Source organism: Sceloporus occidentalis, unplaced genomic scaffold (genome assembly GCF_023333645.1).
Source record: "Sceloporus occidentalis isolate IW3139 unplaced genomic scaffold, rSceOcc1.0.p SCAF_5, whole genome shotgun sequence".
Classification (NCBI taxonomy): domain Eukaryota; kingdom Metazoa; phylum Chordata; class Lepidosauria; order Squamata; family Phrynosomatidae; genus Sceloporus; species Sceloporus occidentalis.
Genome location: NW_028316985.1, coordinates 34,844,244 through 34,868,863, shown reverse-complemented (window position 1 = coordinate 34,868,863; position 24,620 = coordinate 34,844,244). Strand labels below are relative to the sequence as shown.

Below are 24,620 nucleotides of genomic sequence, written 5' to 3'. Positions count from 1 at the left end.
TAACAAGCAATCCTCCCCAGTGGCCTGTTACTTTTCTGCACTCCATACCAGCAGATTAATCCTTGTCATGATACTCTACATTCTTCTAACAACTGTTACCTGAAGGTGATGTTGAGCACCTCCAAACACAGAGAAAGGGTTTAGATAGCATCACATGCGCATGCCTCATGCCTAATTTTATTTACACACCTACATCATAGTTAAAACTAATCGCAGTCCCCAGTTCAAACTGTAGTTAGTTTAAAATGGAAGCAGATGTCCCTGATTTCTTGCTCACAGCCGTGAAGAAGATGGGAGGGGGCTTGTTTGCTAATGCTAACCTGTTTCAGGATTAGAGCTGAACCCAACCAACTGATGGAGAATTACAGTTTTCAGGATTTGGCTAGTGGCCGTCCCAATGATTGAAGGAGGGGTTGGGAAACTGATCCATAGAGGCATGTAACCTGCGAGGGCCTTTTCTTTGGCCTACCAGGCCATCCAAAGCCACCTCATGTGCCAATTGTGAGCAGCAAAAATTGCCCCAAACCACGTTAACTGCCACTCCTAAAGGCTTGGTAGAAAGGAAAAACACCTTTATCCCTGCTGCTGTCTCATATTTTTGTCTCAACCGCCAACCCCAGAGGTTGTAGCCACACTGCAGAAATGATCCAGGTTGACACCACTTGAACTGCCATGGCTTGATGCTGTGGAATTCAGGGAACTATATAGCTTTGTGAGGCATTCAGCCTTCTGTCAGAAAGCTCTGGTGCCACGACATACTACAAATCCCAGAATCCCACAGCTTTGAGCCATGTTGGCAGTTAAAGTGATGTCAAAGTGGATTATTTATGCATGCGGATGCAGCCATAGAATTATATCTGTTATGATGGGCACATTTTAAGAGTATTTGAGGATGCTTTTTAAGCATTAAATACACACACACACACACACACACACACACACATATACATCTATGTGTCTGTATTCACAAACAAATCTCCACAGGAATCAAAGTCCAGAACCATTCAGCAGTTAACAAAAACGAGGTGAAGTTCAAGAGAGAAATACTGTATTTGTATTTTTGGGAAGGCCAAAGGCAAAACGTTGTGTGTTTGTGTTTGTGTGTCAAAAATTACGGCCGGCTACGAAAGGAACTCATTCTTTCACACCAACCCGCCCCTTCACTGTCCAGTTGGAAGACGGTATTCTCCAAACCACTTTACGCTACAAAGGCTACGTAACTCTGCTCGAAACCACTTCTTTGCGCGAAAACCGGCGGAGAAGTAGCGGAGGTTACGTAGGCCGAGGTTACGCTGCTTGTCGTTGGAGAATAGGGCTAACGTTGGCATTCCTTACGCAGCTTCCGTAGCCGAATAGAATTGCGTGAGAAAGTGCCGTTCGGGGCGCAAACGGAGCAAACCCCGCGCCTCCTCCCTTTCCCGGCTATTCAAGGACGTCACTTACGCAACTGCCGGCTAGACGTCTAACGTAAGAAGAGGCGAGTTCGGGTGACGGCCGCCATTTTGTGTCAGGAGGCCGGAGAAGAAAGAAGGGCCCTTCTTCTGCTCTCAGCGGCTCCTGGCTCCACTCGGCCCGCGGAGGCTTCGGGAACCGGGCCCATCCGGCTCTGTAGTCCGGGAATAAGGCCTCTGGGCTGCTTCGGTGGAGATTTAGCCGCCAAAGCCTCCTTTTGGGCTTCTTAGGGCCCTTCGGCCTCGCTATCCGCCCCAGCAGAGAGAGCCCCTTCCCGCCCTTGGCGACATGCGAGGCTTCGGAGACCGAGGCCGCGACCGGGACCGCGGAGGGTAAGTCCGGCCCGGGAAGGCTGCCGTTTGAGGCCGCGTTAACTGCCCTGGCCCAGTGCCAGGGGATTCTGGGAACTGTAGTTCTGTGAGACGTTGAGCCTTCTCTGGGGCCACAATAAACTACAATTCCCGGGATTCCCCAGCACTGGGCCAAGGCACTTAAAGCGGTCTCGAACTGGGTTATTTCTGCATGGCTGGAACTGCTGCACCAGGCAGAGCCAGGCTTTCCCCGGCGCCTTGCCTTGGGAGCCTGGGTCGGAGGGAGGGAGGGAGGGAGGGCTTGGGCCCAGGAAGGGCGGAGAGATCCGGGAGGGAAGCAAGCGGGAGGCCTCGGGAGGAGGGAGATAAGGGCTCCGGGAGAAAGGTTGCTTGCCCTCTGGGTTTTTCCCATTAGCTGCTCGGATGATCTAGAAAGCCTCCCAGGAGGCTCTGGGTCTCCAAACACTGCAGACATCATCACCCTATTTGACTGCCCTGCCTTCAGTTAATCCTGGGAACTGTAGTTTATTGTGGTACCAGAACTCTCTCTGACAGAGGAGGCCCCATGAAACTACACTTCCCAGGATTCCCTAGCGCTGAGCCAGGGCACTTAAAGCAGTCTCAAAGGGGAGTGTTTTGGGCCTTAGATTATGGGGAAAGGCCCTGTGGCTTCATTGTGACTCTGCTCTGCTGCTGCTGAAACCATTCTTGTGTGTCTTATTTGGGATGGGAGCCCATTCATGTTTGTATCATGAAACACTAAATGGTTTAATTCACATCTCATTTGCTGCTTATGTTTTACTTTTGCTACTATCCCAGTTAGGCATGTTAAATTATTATACAGAGTGTGCTTGAGTGGCTTGAACATTGGACTAGGGCTCCAAAGAGCAGGATCCGATTCCCTGCTCAGCCATGGAAATGCACTGGATGACCTTCGGCAAGTCGCACACTCCCAGCCACAGAAAACCTTCTGACAGAGTCAGTTTAGGGTACCCTGAAAGTGGAAACAACTTGAAGGCACACGCACCAACAAGCGTTGAAATCGAGGAGGTTTAACTAAGTAAATATGCTGTGGATCAGCAGTCATTTAGCACTAGTGATCATCTTACTGCAGTATTTTGAGGTACAAAAGTTATAGGATTAGCTTGTCCAACAACAACAACATCAATTCAAGTGTTATGGTACCTTGAGAGATACTTGTCATAGTTGTTGATCTTACGGTAACGGGTTAGTACTGCTTTTGCTTTGTTGGCAGCAAAACTTGCAGCCGTTAGGGTGGAACCCAGCTCTGTTCTTGTGTACTTTGTAGATGTGGAACAGGCTTAATTTGTGCATTTGATATTCAGATTTTTAAACACTTCTGTGAGCACTCTTCACAGAAACTTTATAAACATATTAATTCATAAGTATGGCCAAAGGTGGTTAATGGTTATTCCAAGGTAGATGTACATATGACTGAAGTCCTCTGTCTTCAGAATGCGTGTTGATACTCAAAAAGAGTATGGCAGAATTATAACTAGTATGGCTAAGATCAAGTGGAGTAAGTGTGTGTACTATTGTTATTTTATTATATCAGACAAACATTTTGAAACAAAAATAATAAAACATAAGAGCAGTTTTATTGGCCCCAATTCTCCTTAGAAAATAGGCAAAATGAAATTTTAAAATAGAACTCAATAAAATTAGTCTTGGGAGAAGATTCTTGAGAATGGCATCTTGGGCCCAAGGCACTTCTCACTTGACATTTTGAAACTTTCACTTCCTCTTCACGAATTAACTTCCAAAGTGGTAACCAGCACTTTTTCCGGTGAACATTGTAGGCTGTAGTGAGATAAATAGCGATGGAGAAGATGGAACATCTCTTCTAAATTCAGAGTATTTTTGCAGTTGGGGGGTGGTCAAGAGCACCCCCTTTTGAGTCTGGTTAATTATAACTTGAGTGGTCAAAGTGGAATTGGGACTTGCAGGTGCTGTTGAGATGTCCTCCTGTTTTACAACATGTCTGTGATACTGTGGGACTGTTGTAGGGTCGAGGGAAACAAGGCAGTTGAGTATAATGTTAGTAACTCATTTAGTGATAGAATACTTCTGCAGTGGAGCCCGAAAGTCAGTATTTCACTGGTTACAGAAGTATGAGCATATTTCAGGAAGTGCACTACAGATAAGCTCTTTGGTATAGTTAATAACAGTACAGTCCTATGCTTATTTGCTTCAGTGCAAATTGCACCATCTTATGTTTTACTGACACATACCATTTACGACACGTTTGGCTTCAGTCCTGTGCACACTTGGAAATAAATCCAGTAAACCTAATTGAAAATAATTTCAGAGTAAACATGTTCAAAATTAGCATTTGTGGCTTTGACAGTATCACCCATTGCTATTCAAATGCATTGTAGTACTTAGATTTTCAGTAAGTTGTTGCTGAACCCATTAAAAAGATGTGTAGATTACAGTGTTAACTTTTTTTAAATTGACTTTTCATATACGCTTGTTGCTTACATTCTGCCTGTTTTGAAGTTTCCTTTGGAAAGATATATTAAGAAAGATTTAAGAATATATTTTCATGTTTGATATTTCATATGTTGGTAGTGTCATTATTTGCTGAAGCATAGCTTCCTTGTTTTAGATAAACAACAATTTTTATGTTTCCTCTTAGGTTAGGTTTTTGTTAGTTTGAGCTATAGCAAAGCAAGTAGTTAGAGGGAGAATGTTAGTTTTTGTTGTTTTCTTTAAGTTCAGCCATTGGATGGTGAAGAAATGAGACATTTTTCAGACTTTTCCCCTCAGATTAATGCTGCTGAAATGTCTTCATCAAACATTTAAACCTTTTTTCCATGTAATTCCTCAAGGTTTGGCAGTCCTCTTCCTCCCAAAAAATTTGGCAACCCTGGAGAACGTCTGCGTAAGAAAAAATGGGATTTGAATGAATTGCCCAAATTTGAGAAAAACTTCTATGTTGAACATCCAGAAGTGGCAAGACTCACTCCAGTACGTTTTGTTTTTCATATACACCTGATACATACAGCCTGAAGTTAATTTTATACAACATTTTAAATAATTTTGTGCATGAAACGGTTTGTGTGCATTGAACCATCAGATAGCAAAAGTGTCGCCAAGTCAACCACCCATGAAAAATGTTTTCAAAAAAGGAATATTTCGGAATTCAAATTAAAGGAGACTTGTATATGAAAAATAAATAGAATTATTTCTACAGATTGCTTTGTCGTTCTACACATTGAGCTAGTGGTTTTTTCACTGACTTATTAAGTTTATAAAAAATATTTCTATCCCAGTCTTCCTGTGGTGGAGAGAACATGTTCTAGTTTGCAAGGCCTGTACAGCTTTGTCACTTGAAGCCCATTTTTGCCCACAAGAGATTCTGTTGCCTCTGCACTTCATGCTTGGAATCTGTGTTTATATATGTAAATCACATTTCAAAATGTGTTGTGGTAGCTTCCTGAGCTGCTTTAACTTTTCTAAATGTGAACATTTGGAATGTGTATTTTGAAGAGAATATTCTTTTTAAAAAAATTATTAAGAGAAATCTTTTATACCTTATATATAAAACTACATATAATGGAAATACATAAAACAAAAAATACATGTGCACAAAACATAAATAAACATAAAATTACAAACATGCTACTAAATCTACAAAAGTAAAAGAGGGAAAAGGCAATAACGACTACCAACTTTTCAGCTAATTGTTGTATATGATATGATATCAGACTTCCTCTATCATCAGTCCTGATCTTAAATTTCTACTGTTGATTAATCCTACTAATCTTCAACTATTGCGCATTTCCCCTGTTGTTTCTGAAAGAAAGCAATTATTGGTTCCCAGTCTTGGTGTAGTGGTTTGTTGGACTAAGACACTGAGAGACTAGTGTTTGAATCCCAGCTCAGCCATGTAAACCCACTGGGTAACATGGGCACATCACACTCTCTCAGCCTCAGGATTGCAGTGGCAGCCTCCTCTGAAGAAACTTGCCAAGAAAACACCATGATAGGGTTGCCATAAGTCAGAAATGACTTGGAAGGCACACAACAAAAACAATCTATTTTAAAATTATTCTGAGATTTCTCTATAATTAGGCCAGTCAGCTTATCCTATCCATCTCAGCCAAATGAAACAATTTCAGTATTCAGTATTTCATAATTGTCTTGTTCTTCCATTTCTGCATGTACAGAAGTCTCATAGCCATGATCATATATTCCTTAATTACTTGTTCTTCTTCCATATCCATTTTCAATAACATTTTTTACATTTTACCAATCAATACAGTTTTATCATCAAATCAGACTTATTCAAGTCAAAACCAAATGATTTTTCATCCATTTTGAATTGTTCATATATCAGTCTACATGAAAACCATTGAAAACTACCGTATTTTCCGGCGTACAACACGACCTTTTGACTCTCTAAAATGGGATCAAAAGTTGGGGGCCATCTTGTACGCCGGTAATGAGAGCCCCAGGAACCCAGCGCAATTACCTGGTTGTCCTGCCAACTTCCAAAGGGCTCCGGAGCCCTTTGGAAGCTGGCGCTGGGGGTGCCTCCCTGACTGCCGGCTTCCAAAGCCCTCCGGAGCCCTTTGGAAGCTGGCGTGGGGGATGCCTCCCTGGCTGCCGGCTTCCAAAGCCCTCCGGAGCCCTTTGGAAGCCGGCGTGGGGGTGCCTCCCTGGCTGCCGGCTTCCAAAGCCCTCCGGAGCCCTTTGGAAGCTGGCACGGGGGTGCCTCCCTGGCTGCCGGCTTCCAAAGCCCTCTGGAGCCCTTTGGAAGCCGGGGTTTGTGGGCATCAGGCCCCCTAAACTTGGCCTATAGTAGGCCAGGGCACTGCCTGCATGCAAGGCAGGCTGGGGTAAATAAAAATAAAAAAAAATGAGAGAGAGAGAGTGATAGAGAGAGAGGGAGAAAGGGAGGGAGATAGACACAGAGAGATAGATAGAGATAGAGAGGGAGGGAGAGAGAGAGAAATAGATAGATAGATAGATAGATAGATAGATAGATAGATAGATAGATAGATGAGAGAGAGAGAGAGAGAAATAGAGAGAGAGGGGGAGGGAGAGAGAGAGGGGGAGATGGACAGAGAGGGAGAGAGAGAGAGAGAGAGAGAGATAGATAGATAGATAGATAGATAGATAGATAGATGTGAGAGAGAAATAGATAGAGAGAGGGAGGGAGGGAGGGAGGGAGGGAGGGAGATAGCGAGAGATTGAGAGAGAGAGAGAGATAGATAGATAAATAGATAGATGAGAGGGAGATAGATAGAGAAATAGATAGAGACAGACAGATAGATAGATAGATAGATAGATAGATAGATAGGGGGAGAGAGAGAGAGAGAGATAAGCAAGCAAACAAGCCAAGATTAGAGAACGAGTTGGGGTAAATGCAGTGATGTTTTTTAAATTTTTATTTGGTGTGCATTGGAAGAGGGGTGATCTTATACGGCAAGTATATCCCAAACTCTATATTTTAACTGGAAAAGTTGGGGGTCGTCTTATATGCCCAGTCGTCTTATACACCGGAAAATACGGTATTAACTTCTGACTCCAGTTCCTGGTTTGTTTTTATTTTTTATACTCAAAAGATGTCTATATGTTATCCATTTTTCTTTTAGCATGACTTCTTTTCTGTAAAAAGCTTCTTGTGTAGAAACTCAGAGGGCATTTTTGAACTTAATCTTTAACAAAAAAACAAACAAACCGGTTTTAAGAGTCTATTTTGAAATATTCCTTGGAATTAATATTCTTAGATTGTTGGCTGCAAAAGGATAAAATTTCATGTGTTGATAGAGGGGGAAAAGCTGACTAAATTTTCATCAGGATGTGACTTGAACTACTTTTGTGTCTCAATATAAAAATAAAACTAATTTTGTCTTTTGCTGGCAATAATTCAGAAAAGTAACTTCCAGCCCAATTGAAACCAGAATGATGTTTAATAAATATATAATGCTTCATAGTGTAATTTTTTTTTTTTTTTGCTAAATGAGTTTTTTCATTCCTGTGTTAGATGGCATTTTGGACATGAATTCCAATTCCAGTTTAGGAATTTGTTAAGTTTGTAAAAATGAAACTTAAAAGGGAGGAAAGAATCTGTATCAGATGAAGCTGTCAGAACAAAGAAACTGTTGTGGAAGGTTTATGATAGACACAAATGGATGAGAAACAGTTCTGTTTATAGAAATGAAGGGAGTTACCTGTTTGTTAATGTTTGCCAGTGTTTATATAAGAAAAAAAATGGTTCCTTCTCACAAGGTTTTCTTGACCTTTTCCACTCCTCTAAATAGTATGAGGTGGACGAACTGAGAAGAAAGAAAGAGATTACAGTTCGAGGATCTGATGGTTGCCCTAAGCCAGTATTTGCCTTCCACCAGTGTAACTTTCCACGTGAGTATTTTGCCATATTGCTAAGCTCCAGTGTTGGGTTTGGTGGGTGGTAAGACAAAAATTTGCATGTATTCACTCCAAAGATTATCTTGATATATTGCTTGGAGAAACTACTCTTTGGCCTTAGTTGGCACAAATTGATTAGAATAGTTCATAACAAATGTTCTGTCTGTATTTATCTGTTGGTTTGCAAATCTGTTTTAATTTGTAGAATATGTAATGGATGTCTTGATGGACCAGCACTTTACAGAACCAACTCCAATTCAATGTCAGGGCTTCCCGTTGGCCCTTAGCGGTCGTGATATGGTGGGCATTGCGCAGACTGGCTCCGGAAAAACATTGGCAGTATGTATTTTTGTAGGGTCATTTTGTCTATATTTCTCTTTAAAGCAGGGATTCGTGGCTTCTAGAGATCTGAGGACTATATCCACCACTGTTAGGTTCTTGGAGTCCTGGCCAAAAACAACCAATTCTGCCCTCTTTGGACACTTATGATATGGATTTTTGCCACATTTTCCCTTTGTCAGCCACTTATAGGTCTGGTTTCAAAGCCAGAAGTCAAAATGGGGCAGAATGTTCTATTTCACCCTGAGAGTGTCAGTGGACGTTTTTGGCCAAGGCGTAGCAAGTAGGGAGGCTGCAAGGGTGCTCAGCAATGGCTCCTTTTCATCCTGGAGTGAAGTGACAAGGCTCCATCCTGGACCAAGTGTTATTCAACATCTTTATCAATGACTTGGATGACAGAATTGGGGGCATACTTATCAAATCTGCAGATGACACCAAATTGGGAGGCATTGTAAATACCCCAGAGAATAGGATCAAAATCCAAAATGACCTGAATAAACTACAAAGTGGGCCAAAGCTAACAAAATGAAATTAAATACAGAGAAATGTAAGGTACTGCACTTAGGGCAGAAAAATGAAATGCACAGATATAGGATGGGGGACACCTGGCTGAACGAGACTACATGTGAAAGGGATCTAGGAGTCCAAGTAGACCACAAGTTGAATATGAATCAACAGTGTGGTGCGGCAGTATAGTGTCTAGATCAAGGGAAGTAATAGTGCCACTGTATTCTGCTTTGGTCAAGCCGCACCTGGAATATTGTGTCCAGTTCTGGGCGCCACAGTTCAAAAAGGACATTGAGAAACTGGAGAGTGTCCAAAGGAGGGCAGCTAAAATGGTGAAGGGTCTGGAAACCATATCCTATGAGGAATGACTTGGGGACCTGGGGATGTTTAACCTGGAGAAGAGAAGGTTAAGAGGTGATATGATAGCCCTGTTTAAATATTTGAAGGGATGTCATATTGAGGAGGGAGCAAGCTTGTTTTCTGCTGCTCCAGAGACTAGGACCCGGAGCAATGGATGCAAGCTACAGGAAAAGAGATTCCACCTCAGCATTAGGAGGAACTTCCTGACAGTAAGGGCTGTTCGACAGTGGAACAAACTCCCTCGGAGCGTAGTGGAGTCTCCTTGGAAGTCTTTAAGCAGAGGCTGGATGGCCATCTGTTGGGTATTCTTTGAGTTCCTGCATGGCAGGGGGTTGGACTGGATGGCCCTTGTGATCTTTTCCAACTCTACAATTCTATGATTCTAAGGGACCCATTGAGTTCCAGTTTATTCCATTCAGTTACAGTTAATATGACACTTGTAGGAGCCAAATCACAGAGTATCCTAAAATATAATTTCCACCTAAGGCTAATGTCTGTAAATCTTGTATACTGACTATGAAACTTCATATGAAGTTTGGTCATATGTCTGTAATCTGGCAGGGTATGATTCCCCCCTCCCATTTTGTTTCATGTGGCCTAATGCTGTATACATAAACAAATATGTATTAAGTCCCACTTTTTAATTTCGACTTGTATCCGTGACAGTACAGATGGATTGCAGTCCTAGACGGGTATCATACTTAAACAAGGAAGCACCCTTTCACTTCTGACTTATGAAATACAGATTGTATGATATTCATCACTTTTTATGATTGAATATATATTGATTGTAATATGTTCCCTCATACGGAGGTATGACAGTAACAGCAGCATCCTCTTCTTTGCTGACAGAGCATATATTAGTCCTTCTCTGCTGTCTATCTATTTGACTGATTGACTGAAGGATGGTGTTGCTGTTATGTCCGTGACCTCTTAAAAGAAACACATACCTGGATTCAGTAAGGGGTCTAAAACTTAAGGTGATGCAAAACCTATGTAGATCTGAGGATATAGGAACCATAGAACTCTGAAATAAAGAAATTTTTCTCCTTTCTTCCATCCTCCATTAATGCAGTCCTCTGAAGATCAGCTTAATTGCCTTTGGAGATATAGAAGGTATACATCAGGTTTTTTTTCCCAACTAGGGTTTCCTAGGGTTCCACAAGAAGTTGTGATTGAAAAAAAATCAATGTAGCTATAAAAAAAACTTTTCAGTCGCAATGTCTTGTGGAATCCTAGGGAACTCTAATTTAAAAAACAACACCAAACCCTGATTTATTTTTTCTGTGTCTCTAATAGCAATTAAGCTGATCTTCAGAGCCATAGAGATAATTTTTATTCAGAGGATCTTGAGACCTGAAAGCTCTTTGGAGGGTTCCTTCAGGATTAAAAGGTTGAGAAAAGGTGGTGTAATTTATAATTAAAAGTTTATTAATGGACAACAGCAATAATAATAATAATAATAATAATAATAATAATAATAATAATTTTATTTGTATTTTCCTGCCTCTCCCTGCACATATACACTTGTCCCTCCACATTTGCGGCTACATATTTTATTAATGTGTTTTCTCTAGGAATATCTAGGTCAACTTTAACCAAAAGTCGGTCTGAAGGACCTAGAGATTCCTAGAGAGAACACTCTATTAGGCATTTGTAGCTCCTCTAGCACAATTCTGTGGTCAAGGTCTGGCAGATGTTGACCACAGAGTTGCACTGGAGGACCTAGAGACTCCTAGAGAAGTGTTCTCTCAGGTAAAAACATAAGTGTTTTATTATTTGCAGTTTTTTCACATTCATCCTGTGCCTCTAACCCCAGTGAATGTGGAGGGAAAAGTGTATATCCATTGTTAAAAGCCACTAATCAACGCCTTGGTCATTTTTATCTCCTCTAATGGATGTTTGTTTCTCTTTTGTTATAGTACTTATTGCCAGCAATTGTTCACATCAATCATCAGCCATATTTGGAAAGGGGGGATGGTCCAATTGTGAGTACCTTTTTGGGCTTTCCTTTCTATGTACATGTTTCTTTCTGCTCTGTCATGCTACACACATGGGCCTTTGGTGAAATGTCATGTGGTATTTTGGATGGCTTCCTTTGCAGTGCTTGGTTTTAGCTCCTACCCGAGAGTTGGCCCAGCAAGTCCAGCAGGTGGCTGATGATTATGGTAAATGTTCAAGACTGAAGAGTACCTGTATATATGGAGGAGCACCCAAAGGTCCCCAAATCAGGGACTTAGAAAGAGGTAATTAATTGTGGATTGATGTTGTGCATGCTGGATATATCAGATCAGTGTGTTTATCTCCAGTACTGTATGTGCATGTTTTATTCAAAAAAGTACAAAAGATCAGTAATAGAAACTTGGTCTCTTAAGATAAACTTTATATGAACAGTTGATAGATCAGTTAAGGTGGGGATTGAGGCCATTCATGCCTGCTCCCAGGACAACTGGAAGTAATAGGATATGATGTTTGGTTTTTGAAATTGGCTGAAAAACAGTGGATTTCCAGAGAATTTTTTGTAGTGCAAGACCTGGGGAATAAAGCTATGCTTCTGAGGCATTTTTTGTTTGTAAGCTCCTTTTCCTATGTATTGAATACATTTTAAAAAGGTGGGCCCAGGATCTTCAGGGAACCCCATGTGGCATATGGGCTATATGTTCCCAACCTCTAAGCTATAAGATAGCGGTGGGCGACTGTGGAGGGTGAGGACTAAATTAACCCCCAGGACTCCTTGGAGGGTTGCAAACCACCCCCACCCCAGCACACTTGTTCCTGCAAAAAACGAAAAATCAAAACGTTTTACTCCTCCCCCAGCCTTCTAATGTCAAAGTGATTTTGGACCTTCCTGGCTCCCTAGTGTGCATTTGAGGCAGAAAAAAAGTTTCTGAAAAGGTTGGCAAAATTTTGTTTCGCCCACATGGTGAAAAGGCCCTCCATGCCCTGTAGAGCTAATTTAGGGTCTTTTTGGAGTAAAAAGGGGTTTTTTTTAATCTATAGGAGCCCTGAGGGCTACATGCAGCCCATGGATCACACTTTGCCCACATTTGCTATAGGATGTAGACACTTCTAATACTGTGTAGATGAATATAATGCATGTGTGTATACAGTTTTCCATATGTGTTCTGATATTTGTTAAGATTTTTAGCTTGACAGGTCTAAGATTAATTGAATGCTTACTTTTCTGTATCTCTTTGCCCAAATATTCCTTGAAGGTGTTGAAATTTGCATTGCCACACCTGGACGTCTAATTGATTTCTTGGAAGCAGGGAAAACTAACCTTCGTCGATGTACATACCTTGTATTGGATGAAGCTGACAGAATGCTGGATATGGGTTTTGAACCTCAGATTCGTAAAATTGTTGATCAAATACGGGTATGCAAAACGTTACTGTATTAGTTTCTATTGTATTCTCATTTTAAAGAGCATCATCCAAATAATCCAACTTTTCTCTCAGCCTGATAGGCAAACTCTAATGTGGAGTGCCACTTGGCCAAAGGAGGTCCGCCAGTTGGCTGAGGATTTCTTGCATGACTATGTCCAGATCAACGTGGGCAATCTGGAGCTGAGCGCCAATCATAATATCCTGCAAATAGTGGATGTATGCATGGAAAGCGAGAAGGATCATAAGTATGGATGCTGTTATATTGTGCTCAGTTTGCTTGCAAATTAGATACACACATCTTTATAAGTGTATTACTTTTTAAGTTGAGATTAGCAAGTGCCAAATCTAACTTGGTATTGATTTTACATGTTTTTTCTTTGTTGTTCGGCTTTCAAGTCACCTACATAAAACAGTGGCACCCATTGAAATATTCATTGTTCATTAATTTGAGAAACAAAGCCAAGATACTTTGCCTCAGCTGACTAGACTGAGATACCAGTAGTTCTAACATGCCATTTAAATGTTGTGCATAATTATTTACAAATGACTGAATAGTATTAAAGGCCAAGATCCTATTGTGATACACTGCTGGTGTTATGTATTACATGAGCAGTGCTTCTCTGAGCATTTGTGCAGGGAGGCAACAAGAGGAGAAACAGAGTCAGCTCCAATATACCTGTTAAACATCTGACTTGTAAAAGTGGGATTATTGTTGTCTTTTCTCTCATTTTTTTACTACCACTACCTTTACCTCAGTCAGCATAACTATACCCATGAATGTTAGGATTTTAACAATGATGACCTTATCTCAATAATGACATTAAATTAATTTATTGTATTTAATCTGTTCTTTTGTATAATTTGTGTTTTTTTTTAAAAAAAAACTTTTGAAAAAAGACTAATACAGCTGATGGAAGAAATCATGGCTGAAAAGGAGAACAAGACAATTATTTTTGTGGAAACTAAACGAAGATGTGATGACCTAACTCGAAGAATGCGTAGAGATGGGTAGGTCCTTGGACCTAATTTGAACAAGCATTTTTCCAGCTGACAATGTATAAGTCTTAACCTTTGCAACCCCAATCCTATGTGTGTTTGATTTGTAATGAAAATTCATATATAAAAGAAATGGTGCTGCTGTCTTGTAGGGACTGCTGGAGAAGACAGGCAGCTTTTAATTATGAGATGTCCATTAACATCGTTTTTTTTTTTAATTATTGCACAGATATTCAAAAAACATACCAAATCAAATGAAATCAACATATCATCATGTTATATATCTCGTGATCAAAACAACTCCCTTATCCCTTATCAACCTTTATGTTATTTTCTATTTCGGTATTCAATATTCAATCTTTATTCATTTTTTTAGTGAAAACAGGAGATAGAAAGGGGAAAAGGGAAAATCAGAGGTGCTAAACAAATACAAAGCAAAAGCAAAAACAAAACAAGGCAAAAGCAGAACCAAACACAAAAACAAAACAAGACAAAAAATTGTTGATAAAGAAGGTGCACTGATAGATAATTAACTAAAAATATTTGAAAGCTAAATGCAAATGGGAAGGGCACACTAGTTCTTAAAAAACTGTAGAGTTGTTTTTCTCATAGTGTTCTTTTCATTGTGCCCAAGAGTCTTCCATTATTGGCCCTGTTTGTGTTCTTAAAAGTCACTAAGTTAATTGATTAATTATAGTACTGATTATTGAATCAGTCCATTTCAATTTGTTATAATACTTTAACATTTCTGGAACTTGGGTAGGCATCAGTCAAAACTAATGAAAACTTTTTTTTTTTAGTTGGCCAGCTATGTGTATTCATGGAGATAAGAGTCAACCAGAGCGAGATTGGGTGCTTAATGGTGAGTAGTAGGAAGAAGCTAGCTGATTTACCAAAGAATGCTTTGTTTTGTCATTAGGTGGTGTGATCAGCAAATGGTATAATGTAAGCTGACTGTGACTCTATCTAAATGCTAGACATGCTTAGCATTAAGCTAAATTAGCTTTTTTAAATATTAGTTTTGCTATACACATTGTACTACTTTTTGATGGAAATAGTATTGGGGAGGAACAAACATAGCTTTGAAAAGTAACATTCAGAGCTAGCTCCATATAATTAACTTCATTCATTCAGAGTTTAGCTGTTTACAAATTGTTGATTTGATAGTTCCCTGCCCTCAGGCTTACAATCTAAAAAAGACATGACACAAAAGGAGAAGGGAATGTCATTGGGGAAGGAGTCTAGCAGTTGGTTCTTTTTTCTCTCTGAGGCCAAGGCCATGGCAGAAGATTGGAACAAGGCCCTTCTTCTGTCCCTGGGCTAGGCTTGGTGGAGCTGTGCCTGCTCCTTCTCTTTCCTTCTGAGGACAGGGCCATGGCAGATGAATGGAGGACTGGGCCTTCCCCTGTCCTAAGATGTGTCAGTATTAAAATCTTAAGTCTGGTTCTAGAACCCTTAAATCAAAGCCCTGAGCAGATGGGCCAGGAAAGCACAGGCTAAGCCTGGGTGCTAGCCTGGCTTGGTTCCTGGGATTGTGTGGGGATGGGCAGATGTTTACACTCATGCCTGTCCCCATGCCATGGACCTGATACTGTAGTGTGACCCTTATCTTAGGCTCCTGTTGCCACTACTGAAAAGACACCTCCTCCCCATCGCAGCATCTGACATGGAAACTGGGCGCCTGGCTGTCCCATGTGGCCAAGTGCCCCGTTTCTGCATCAGATGTGGTGATGGATCTTTTCAGTAGTGGCAACAGGAGAGTAAGGTAAAAATGTGGTTTGGGGTCTATAATCAATTGGGCTTTGCCATTGAGTTTCCAGGAATCTCTATGGCAAATGGCCACATTAAGCCTTGTTTACTGTATCCGTATCGAGCCTACCAGAATCTGGCCTGATCCTGGCCCTGTGGTTTTGGATGCAAGTCCAGAGAGAACATGGACTTTTTGCCCCATATGGACAGCCCCTGAGTTAAACTTAAAATCTGTGACTTTAAATATGGTTTTATGACTAGTAAACATCAAGATAGTATTTCTTCTTTCAGAGTTTCGTTCTGGAAAGGCTCCGATCCTCATTGCTACGGATGTTGCATCTCGTGGGCTAGGTTTGTACACATGGGCTTCTTTGGCCTGCTTTTTCAGGTCATTTCTTTAGCTTGACACTTCTGTTTCAACGAGTTATAAAGCGTGACTTTCCCCAACATGTGAAATGCCTTTTTTTAACATTGATCTTTTTTTTCTTTCATATTCAAAATCTCTTCCTGCTCCTAGTGAACAGGCTTTGGTCTGCAGCAAGGCCTAGGCATGACTTATCGATCGCCAGTGGGGAGAAGAGACGTCCAATTACTCAGCCCAATTGTTTCAACACACCCTCTCCTTATCCAGCTCCAGCTTTTGTGGCTGGATGGCTAAGCACTAAGTTCTTGTTTGTAATTACTGGGTAGCAGAGCAAACAGCTTTTTAAAACCCCTTTTATCTCCACATGCATTACTAACATAATTGCACCTTAACATGTTAGATAAGCAGATCCTCCCCCAGCTCTGAAACACTGCTTCATGCATGTGAACATATTTTGTATTTTTACATATAAGTATTGTACCTCACTTTTCCTCCTAAACTGGACTGCTGAGGTTTAATAAAAGCTGCAAGGTTTTTTTCCTCAGTATTACAAATATTGTTTCTCTTGAATGCTTGAATAAACAAACCCACTTTCATATTTTTATCCTAGTCAATAAGATCTACATCCCTTATTAGAATTGTGAATAGATCCTACAGTCATTGTAGATACTTGAGAAATATGGAAGAAAGTAATGTTTAGTAATGGGATCTGTTTGGTAATGTTAAACTTTAGTGGGTTGACACTTCATGGCACATCTCACACAGAATCAGTGAAATAACCCCATAGGTTGTTCAAAGGGACTTTCAGTACATGAGAATTTATTACATTCATGTTTTTTAAAAATACTTAAGTCAGCTTGTTTTTAGTTCCCCTTAAATGTGATGAACATATGAAAAAAGCTGGTAGCTTTCACTCACATAATGTAAATTTCATCCATGCCATCTCTTGAATTCTCCCTTCTGTAGAGGTGTTCATGTGGATTTCAGTCTCTGTCCTCTGGAGTCATGTCTGGATCTGTGCAGGTAGAACTTGGACCTGTTAGGAGAAGGGGTGAGGCCAGGTTTATTTTAATGAAGGATTTTCCTTGGCAGTGTTTTTTAAAGCAGGCTTGCTGTGTGCTGGTAGCTTCTTTGTGCATCTTGCCTAGACACTTAAAATCAGCCCTTTTCTCATATTTCCCCAAAACAACTCCTTTGGATACTATTTAAGGAAAACAGTCTCCCCGTTCTGCCTTCTCCACTTTACTGAGGCTGTGGGGAAAAGGTACCAGAGTCTGTTTCTTGTTACTAAATAACATCTTGGCTTGTTTTGGGGCCCAGAGTTTGCTACCTTATGATACCTAACTGGCAAAACTCTGGACGAATTCCTCCAAGTTCCTGGAAAGTGAAGGCTTCTACCTAAAACATAGATCAGGGGCGCGCACTTTTTTGGATGAGTCACCAGGGTTTTTCCTTCTTCTCAAATGAACATTGGTCTCAGAAAACTCTTCCAGGTAAGTTGAGTCCCTCATAATGGCTTCTTTGTGAATAATCCCCAGGCGAGAAGAACTTCCCCTCTGCACTGTTATTACTTTAAAAAAAAAAGATTGGTTACGCTTCACTCTGTTAAAGTCAAATCATTAAATTTCTTTTTGTTTGTTTTCTTTAACAGAAACTTTGATATCAGCTGCCGATCACTCAGTGCAGGTCTGGGGACATATCTACATTGGTGGTCGAAGCAGCTCTCTATATGATGGTGTTTGTTAGTTTTCTGCCCCTCCCAGTTAATATTCAGAGGTTCAGTCCTTTTTCCGGGGGGCATCTCAGTGGGTATGCATCCCCAGTTAGTCAGATATATTTATCTTTAGAATAATCAAGAACTGAATTTGTAAAGCTCTGAAGAAATATTATGAAGCTTGACATCAGTGCAAGATAGATAGTGAGTAACTTTTTTAGTATGTGTTTTCATCCCCCCATCAGATAGTCTGGATCTGATAACACACCTTTCTAAGGTGGAAATTGCCTTCACCTCTTCTTTCTCTTCCTTGTTGTTCTCCCATGGATTTCCTACGAAAATCCAGTCATTGATGCCTTCATTGTTAACTGATGATCTCTGTGCTTTCTAACAAGAATGTGTTTCCTGATAATACTCATTGTAGCGACTTTACTAATGGATGTACAGAATGGGATTTGCTGAGGCCCCATAGCCTACTGTTTGTCAGACTCCAGCTAAATCCTAGCTGTGAAGATGTGAGTGCACTCAGTGCATTATCCTGCCCTTATGTTAACACTTGCCCTTTGAGATACTTGCACCAACTTGCACCCTAGCTGGAGACTCGCGCTGCCCCTGTGAAATCTGCCTTCTCACTTTTTGGTGTGATTCAGGACTTTGGAGTCTGGAAAGATTGAGGAGCCCCCCCTCAGTGTAATAAGAAACAGACATGACACCCATTTGCCACTACTGCAACCCACTTTTATCCACCCCGCCCCCCCAGTCCCCATCCTTTTATTTGAAATTGATGCAGTCTGGGCAATAGATGCAGCCTGATCTTTTGGATGTAATTTTTAGCATCTTCATTTTTGACAATTGCCCCCTTTAAGCCCTGTGAGGGGACAGCAAGCGTTGGAGGACCTGAAACGTTTACGTGAACCCAGGTTCTCAGGCGCTTGACAACCAAATGGGGCTACAGAGAAGCATCTAAGCCAGTTCACAGAGCGAGCGTGTGTGGGGACTTCTCCTCGCTGCCATGGACCCTTGATGCATGCTCCCCGCGCTCCAGTGGTCCCGTGTCAGAGGGCGGAGTTTTCGAAAGGAGGCCGCCAAAAATAAAAGGCAGAGACGGGATCGGCTGCAGCGATTTCCCACAGGAGGAGGGAGTGTGCATCGGTCTGGTAACAAAACAGGGAATGTTTCTCATTTTTAAAAGGAAAGTCAATCTGTGTTTTATCTTGGATATATCTAAATATTCTCTGTAAAATGCAGATTTGTTTTTGTAAGTGCAAGTTGTAATTTTTATTGTAAAATTACTTTTCTGAATGTTGTATGACAGGTTTTTATCATCACATTATTATTTTCTGACCTGGATGCTTTTGAAATCTCAGGTGTTTTTCCCCTTAAGGCTTTGAATATTTGTATCTGAGATTATCTCCTTATAGTTAAATTAACTATAGGCAATGCTATGATAGAAGTCAAATTGAGATGGAATTATTGCTATGATCAAAAGTTATTATAGTGAGCCTCTGAACAGGGAAAATTTAAACAGTCCAGCTGTTTACTGTCACAAATTGGCAACTGTTATCTCAGCTAAAACTTAGATGGCAAAGGCAAACCTTATTTTAGCATTTAATGTTTTTTCTAACAAAAATGTTGTGACTTAAAACTTTGTGGCAATAAGGTAAGTGTTACTAGATTTGTAGACTTCTCCTAACAGAGTTAAAGACATTTGCAGTTCTCTCTCTTGCCCAGTCCAGTTTGCTGTGTCTGTAAAAAGAGTGGCACATTTGTTTCATTTTTTGATAGGCTGTTGTTGTGGGGTAAAATTGCCTGTATTGCACAAGTCAGATGTTCAGACATCGATGTAATGTGTGTTTTCATGATGTGCATGCAGCAAAGAATGGATGAATTTGAGAAAAATGGTGAACTGCTTTGACTTGTCAGCTTTGGAACCCAAATTCATGGTTCCCATGGGCATACATATATCAGTTTAGCCTTTTGCTCTGTTGGGAAGAGTCTGTACTGTAATTTTTCCTAACAACTACTAACTTTTTTCTTTTCTTTTGTTACTGTCACTTGCATTTGTGCTCCCCACCTTCTGTTGGCACATCCTCCTTCCACTACCCTCTCCTGAACCCTTCACTGTGCTTGGTTGCTTCACAAGATGTGGAAGATGTAAAGTTTGTGATAAACTACGACTATCCAAACAGTTCGGAGGATTACGTGCACAGAATTGGTCGTACTGCCCGTAGCACCAACAAAGGCACTGCCTATACATTCTTCACACCAGGAAATCTGAAACAGGCTAGAGAACTAATAAAAGTATTAGAGGAAGCCAATCAAGCTATCAATCCTAAACTGATGCAGCTTGTAGACCATAGAGGTGGTGGTGGTGGCGGAGGTAATAAATTTTGCTATTTATATATTATTTGGATTTAAGTAGCTATAGTTGCATTAAATAAGGTGTTATCAAGTGATTCCTTCTTTGACTGAAATCTTAAGGAGAATTATGATGGTAATTTATATGTTCATGTGATTTATCTGTTCCAGAAGTTCAGTCAACTCCAGTTTTTCTATCATTTTTTAATGTTGCTTCTGTTTGCCTCATCTTTACCTAGCTAGCTTCTTTTATAGGGCATTCCATTGTACCCTTTCCTGTATCTGTTTCAACTTTTATTAAACCACCTTGAGCTGCGGACTGGTGAAAAGGAGGATATAAGAAAATATAATAATAAATTTCCTTACATATGCAAAGGGATCCTTTAGTACTTTTGAGACTAACACCTAGCTAGCCACAGAGATAGTGCATGATCTCATTGTGTACTGAAATTCCAGACTAACCCAACTATGTCTCTGTATTCCATATGGTTATGCCTATTGTACTAGTGGCCAAAAGAAATGTAAATGGGTCAGGCATGCTTTGTATATAAGTAGAGTATTATAGGTCCAAGCAGTTTGAGACCGCTTTAACTGGCCTGGTTCAGTTCTAGGGAATTCCGGAAACTGTAGTTTTGTGAGGTGTTTAGCCTTCTCTGTCAGAGAGGTCTGTTAACACAACAAACTACAGTTCCTAGGATTCCTTAGCACTGAGCCAGAACAGTTAAAGCAGTCTCAAACTGGATTATTTCTGCAACGTGTTTTGGATACTTTAAAAATTCAGTTATTCATCTCTTTTGTGAAATGTTGCCATATGATTTGGAGAATTCTCAATTATTCAAAAAAAGAAAAAAGAATTGGGGATAATGCTTCAAATCACACACATCATTGTATCAGAGAAGGGGCTAAATTTGAGAGGTAGCAGTTTGGATTCCTGGCAGCATCCCTGCTGTCCTTCCTTGAACCTGGACGGTAGCCTAATGAACGGTTCATGTTCTGTTAGGCCTCTGCATTCAAGCTGTCCATACTGTGCCATCCAATACTGTGCCATTACAAGACTAGCCTGGAAGAGGGACAATTGATAGTTTCTATTACACCACCGAAGTAGACATCACAGTCATGTGGACTCTGGAAGACTCTGATCTCCAATCTGTACTATTTTAAAAACCATTTATTCATTTTATGGAGTTATTTTTCATCATAGTAAAAAAAAGTTCAAATTCAAGTTACTTTCCTCACAGATGGGCATATTTCCACATCTGCTTAAAAGACCAAAGTCCTCTGAAATATGGTCCATTTCTTCTCCTTTTTAGACTATAACTGTTAACACCAAATATTTGGCTCTTTTTGATTATCCCTTCCCATTATGTAAAAGAAAGCAGATCTTTAGAGATTAGAATTGGTGACTGAATAATGTGAAAAAAGAATAAATGGTTTACATGTGTAGACAAAAATAGTTTTAGTGTTGCAAATTAAAATTGTTCCTAGAGAGATTTTGACTGTGCCCTTTAACACTATATTAAATGGAGCCCTGTATATTCCAGGTGGCCGTTCTCGTTACCGTACCAGTAATTCTTCCAATAACCCCAATCTGATGTACCAGGAAGAGTGTGAACGGAGGCTCCGGGGTGTTAAAGATGGCCGAAGAGATTCAAGTAGCTTTCGAGACCGTGATCGTGGTGACAGTTTTGCTAATGGAGCCAACAAGGGCTATGGTAGTGCATATGGGAGTGCAAATTCTGCATTTGGGGCACAGCAGGGCCAGTATGGTTATGCCCAGGGAGCTTATGGAACAGCTGCTTATGGTGCAACTGGCTACACGGCAGAGTATAGTGCTGCTGGGTATGGTGGAGCCAGCACTGCCAACGCTGGGAGAAACTCACAAAGCACCAGTCAACAGCAGTATGCAGGGATGGGCCGTTCGGGCCAACAGCCACAACCTCTCATGTCGCAACAGTTTCCTCAGCCTCCAGGCACCAACGTGATGGGCTATATGGGACAGACTGCCAACTATCAGTATCCGCCTCCTCCACCACCCCCTCCCCCTTCACGCAAATGAGACCATTTGCTTTAGTGGTTACCAGTCAAGATTTGCAATTAAGAACCTCCTTCCTCCCCCCTCCCCATTGTGATGTTTTCCCTATGCAGGTTAAATGTAGAATTCGCCTCCCCAATTCTACCCACAAAGAGTCCAGTCCACATTACCAATTTTGTTTTTATAATTAGCATTGACTGGAAAAAGTTACTTTATACATATTTTAGCCTTGCATGTTACATAATCTGGAATGATTATTTTCTCTCTCAAAAGAAAAATTCTTACAGAGCAGATATGTCCCAGTCCAACTGTCATTGTGCCTGAGGCTTGTGTATGAAAACTTGCTGCAGAGAGGACAACTTCTCCGTGCTGTAATCATCAAGAAAGATGGTGCTAAAGGGTGCTCCCTTAACAGAATATTAAAGGTGGTGTGATTTTTGCTTACTCAATTTAAATTTAAGACTTTGTTTTCTACAAAATAATCAAACAGAAGATTGGATTTAGAATTGGTGGCACAATTTGTGGTTGTTCCAAACATCCACTCCCCAGAAAACACAAAGGATAGATTTAATTTGGCTAGCATTTCTGCAGCTCCTGGATGTCTTGTCAGCCCTTTAGGAAAGGGATGTAACAGTGTTGGAGATGAGTGTTCCTTTCTGTTGTAAAGCACTTTCACTTTAGTTTTAATCACAAGATCTTATTTTTAAGTTGATTGGGTTTCTCTTTGGCTCTTAAATCACTAGCAATTGAATTTCACTCGGGATCACAAAAGAAATCTTGCTCCAAGTGTCCACTGCTGAGGTTGAGTTTGCACTTCAGCAAAATTTGTAAGGAATACTACCTGGGTGCTCTCTTTCTAGAATACTTGGTATTGACCAAGTTCAAGATCCCACTATACTGATAAAATGATTTCCGTTTTTCTGTTTAAAATTTTAAAGATTTCTTTTAGTTTGAATAGAATCTGAACCCCTCTTCTTGGGGAGGAGGAAGAGATGGCTAATACTGTATGTCTTGGAGCTGCATTCATATCCTGATCTGAATAGGGCTTTCCTTGGCTTTTGAATTGAATTTCTTCAGCTGTCTTTATGCTCAGCTTTTACAGGTAGGTAGCATTGTAGGAAATGTTAGGGAAGGATGGAACTTTAAACACTTCCATCCAATCTTAATGTGTTATTTTTTCAAGCTAAGCAAGATTTTAGGTGGGCTGGGGGCTGGGTGGGGGCAGGATTCTCTTTTGAGTATTAAGGGTTATGTCTTGTGACTTAGCAGAAGGGTTGGTAGTAATTGGCTTTTGTAATGCATCACCTGGGATGTTGAAAGAACCTGGGAAGAGATCGCAGATGTTTGTGAATGCAGTGTTACCCTCTGTTTTGGTAAATAAATAGCTTAGCCAAATAAGACAGCCCTGTTACAGCAATGTGGAGCTGGCTTATTAAAATGGGGTTTTGATATGGGTTCCTTAGCCATCTGGGGGATGATAAATCAGTTGTTTGTCTTCACAATATACAGGTAGGTTGTTGCCACAGGCTGGGAGGGAAACATTTGCCAGTTTTTAAAATTCCTCTTGCCTCTCTTCTGTAACTGTAAGTTGGCAAAAGGAGAAGTCTGGACAGTGAGCATCAATGCTAATAAGATAAGAAATGAACATTCATTTTCTAAACACTTGTGTAATCTGTTTCCTTCCTGAAAAACCAGTATGGAGCAATTTTGAGTTCATGTGGAATTTAATTACAAGCATAGGGTATGTGGGGAGAAGGCATACTTCCTATTGTCCTTAAAGGAGTTTTAGGAAAGTCAGGACTGCTGTACGGTCTTAGTATTTAGCAGTCTTTGCAGGCATAAAATTGTGTTGGGTCTTGCAGTGCTTTATTATAGTATGAAGTCAACTATAGCCCAGAGTCTTACATGTTTTGTCAGGGTATTAGTCAACCATTGAATGCTCTGTGGCATATACTACCCATGACCTGCCTGGTGCTGCTTAGTTCCACTTACCAGCTAAAGAGTCCTGCTGACAACATGGTCATGTCTATTGTTTCCATAGTAAACATTTGTAAAAGTACCAATCCAGCATTTCTTTCCTTTCAGATAAATCACCTTGGGCTTTGTTGTGTTGAAAATATTTAGACTCTAAACTTTAGAGGCTTCTTTGGGTGGGATCAGTGCTCCGTTTCAACCCTTGCTGATATTTGAATACATTCCTATGTATTAACAAAGACTTGAATGGAGAGATTCATAGCTCGGTGGTGTTCAGGCACAGCATACTAAAAAGCTATGTTATTATTAGTTTGTAAATTGTCCTTTTGATACCATCTTGTTTTCTTTTGTAGGTATGAATAAAACACTGTTGTCAATAAAAGTTGGTTTCTTGGGTTTTTTGTTCATTTAAAAGGCATATAGGAAGGCATTGGGGTTCTTAGGTATCCATATGGGGACCAGTGTTGTTTAAGTTGTTCATAAATGATCTGGTATTAGGTGTGAGCAGTGAGGATCACTTCTGCTGATGATACTCAGTTTTGCATGGTTAGGGCAAAAATGCATTGCATTGGATTCTAGAAGAGTCTCTCCAAATTTAGGAGATGGGTATTAATATTGCAATTAGATTTCCTGTTAACAAGTGTAAAATGGTGCATATTGGTGCCCCTTCCTCCCAAAA

The 24,620-nt window shown here is 40.5% G+C and overlaps 1 protein-coding gene across 1 annotated transcript; it reads left to right on the top strand.

The window, feature by feature from the left end:
- Window positions 1-1,323: 1,323 nt before the first annotated feature.
- DDX17 (DEAD-box helicase 17) lies at window positions 1,324-24,323 on the top strand. The gene is made up of 13 exons (XM_089528167.1): window positions 1,324-1,784; window positions 4,616-4,754; window positions 8,057-8,156; window positions 8,368-8,501; window positions 11,291-11,356; window positions 11,473-11,614; window positions 12,584-12,744; window positions 12,827-12,999; window positions 13,652-13,762; window positions 14,551-14,612; window positions 15,791-15,850; window positions 19,721-19,957; window positions 21,477-24,323. The coding sequence occupies exons 1-13, from the start codon at window positions 1,741-1,743 to the stop codon at window positions 21,989-21,991; spliced, it is 1,944 nt and encodes a 647-aa protein (XP_089384293.1). The 5' UTR covers window positions 1,324-1,740; the 3' UTR covers window positions 21,992-24,323.
- Window positions 24,324-24,620: the final 297 nt, after the last annotated feature.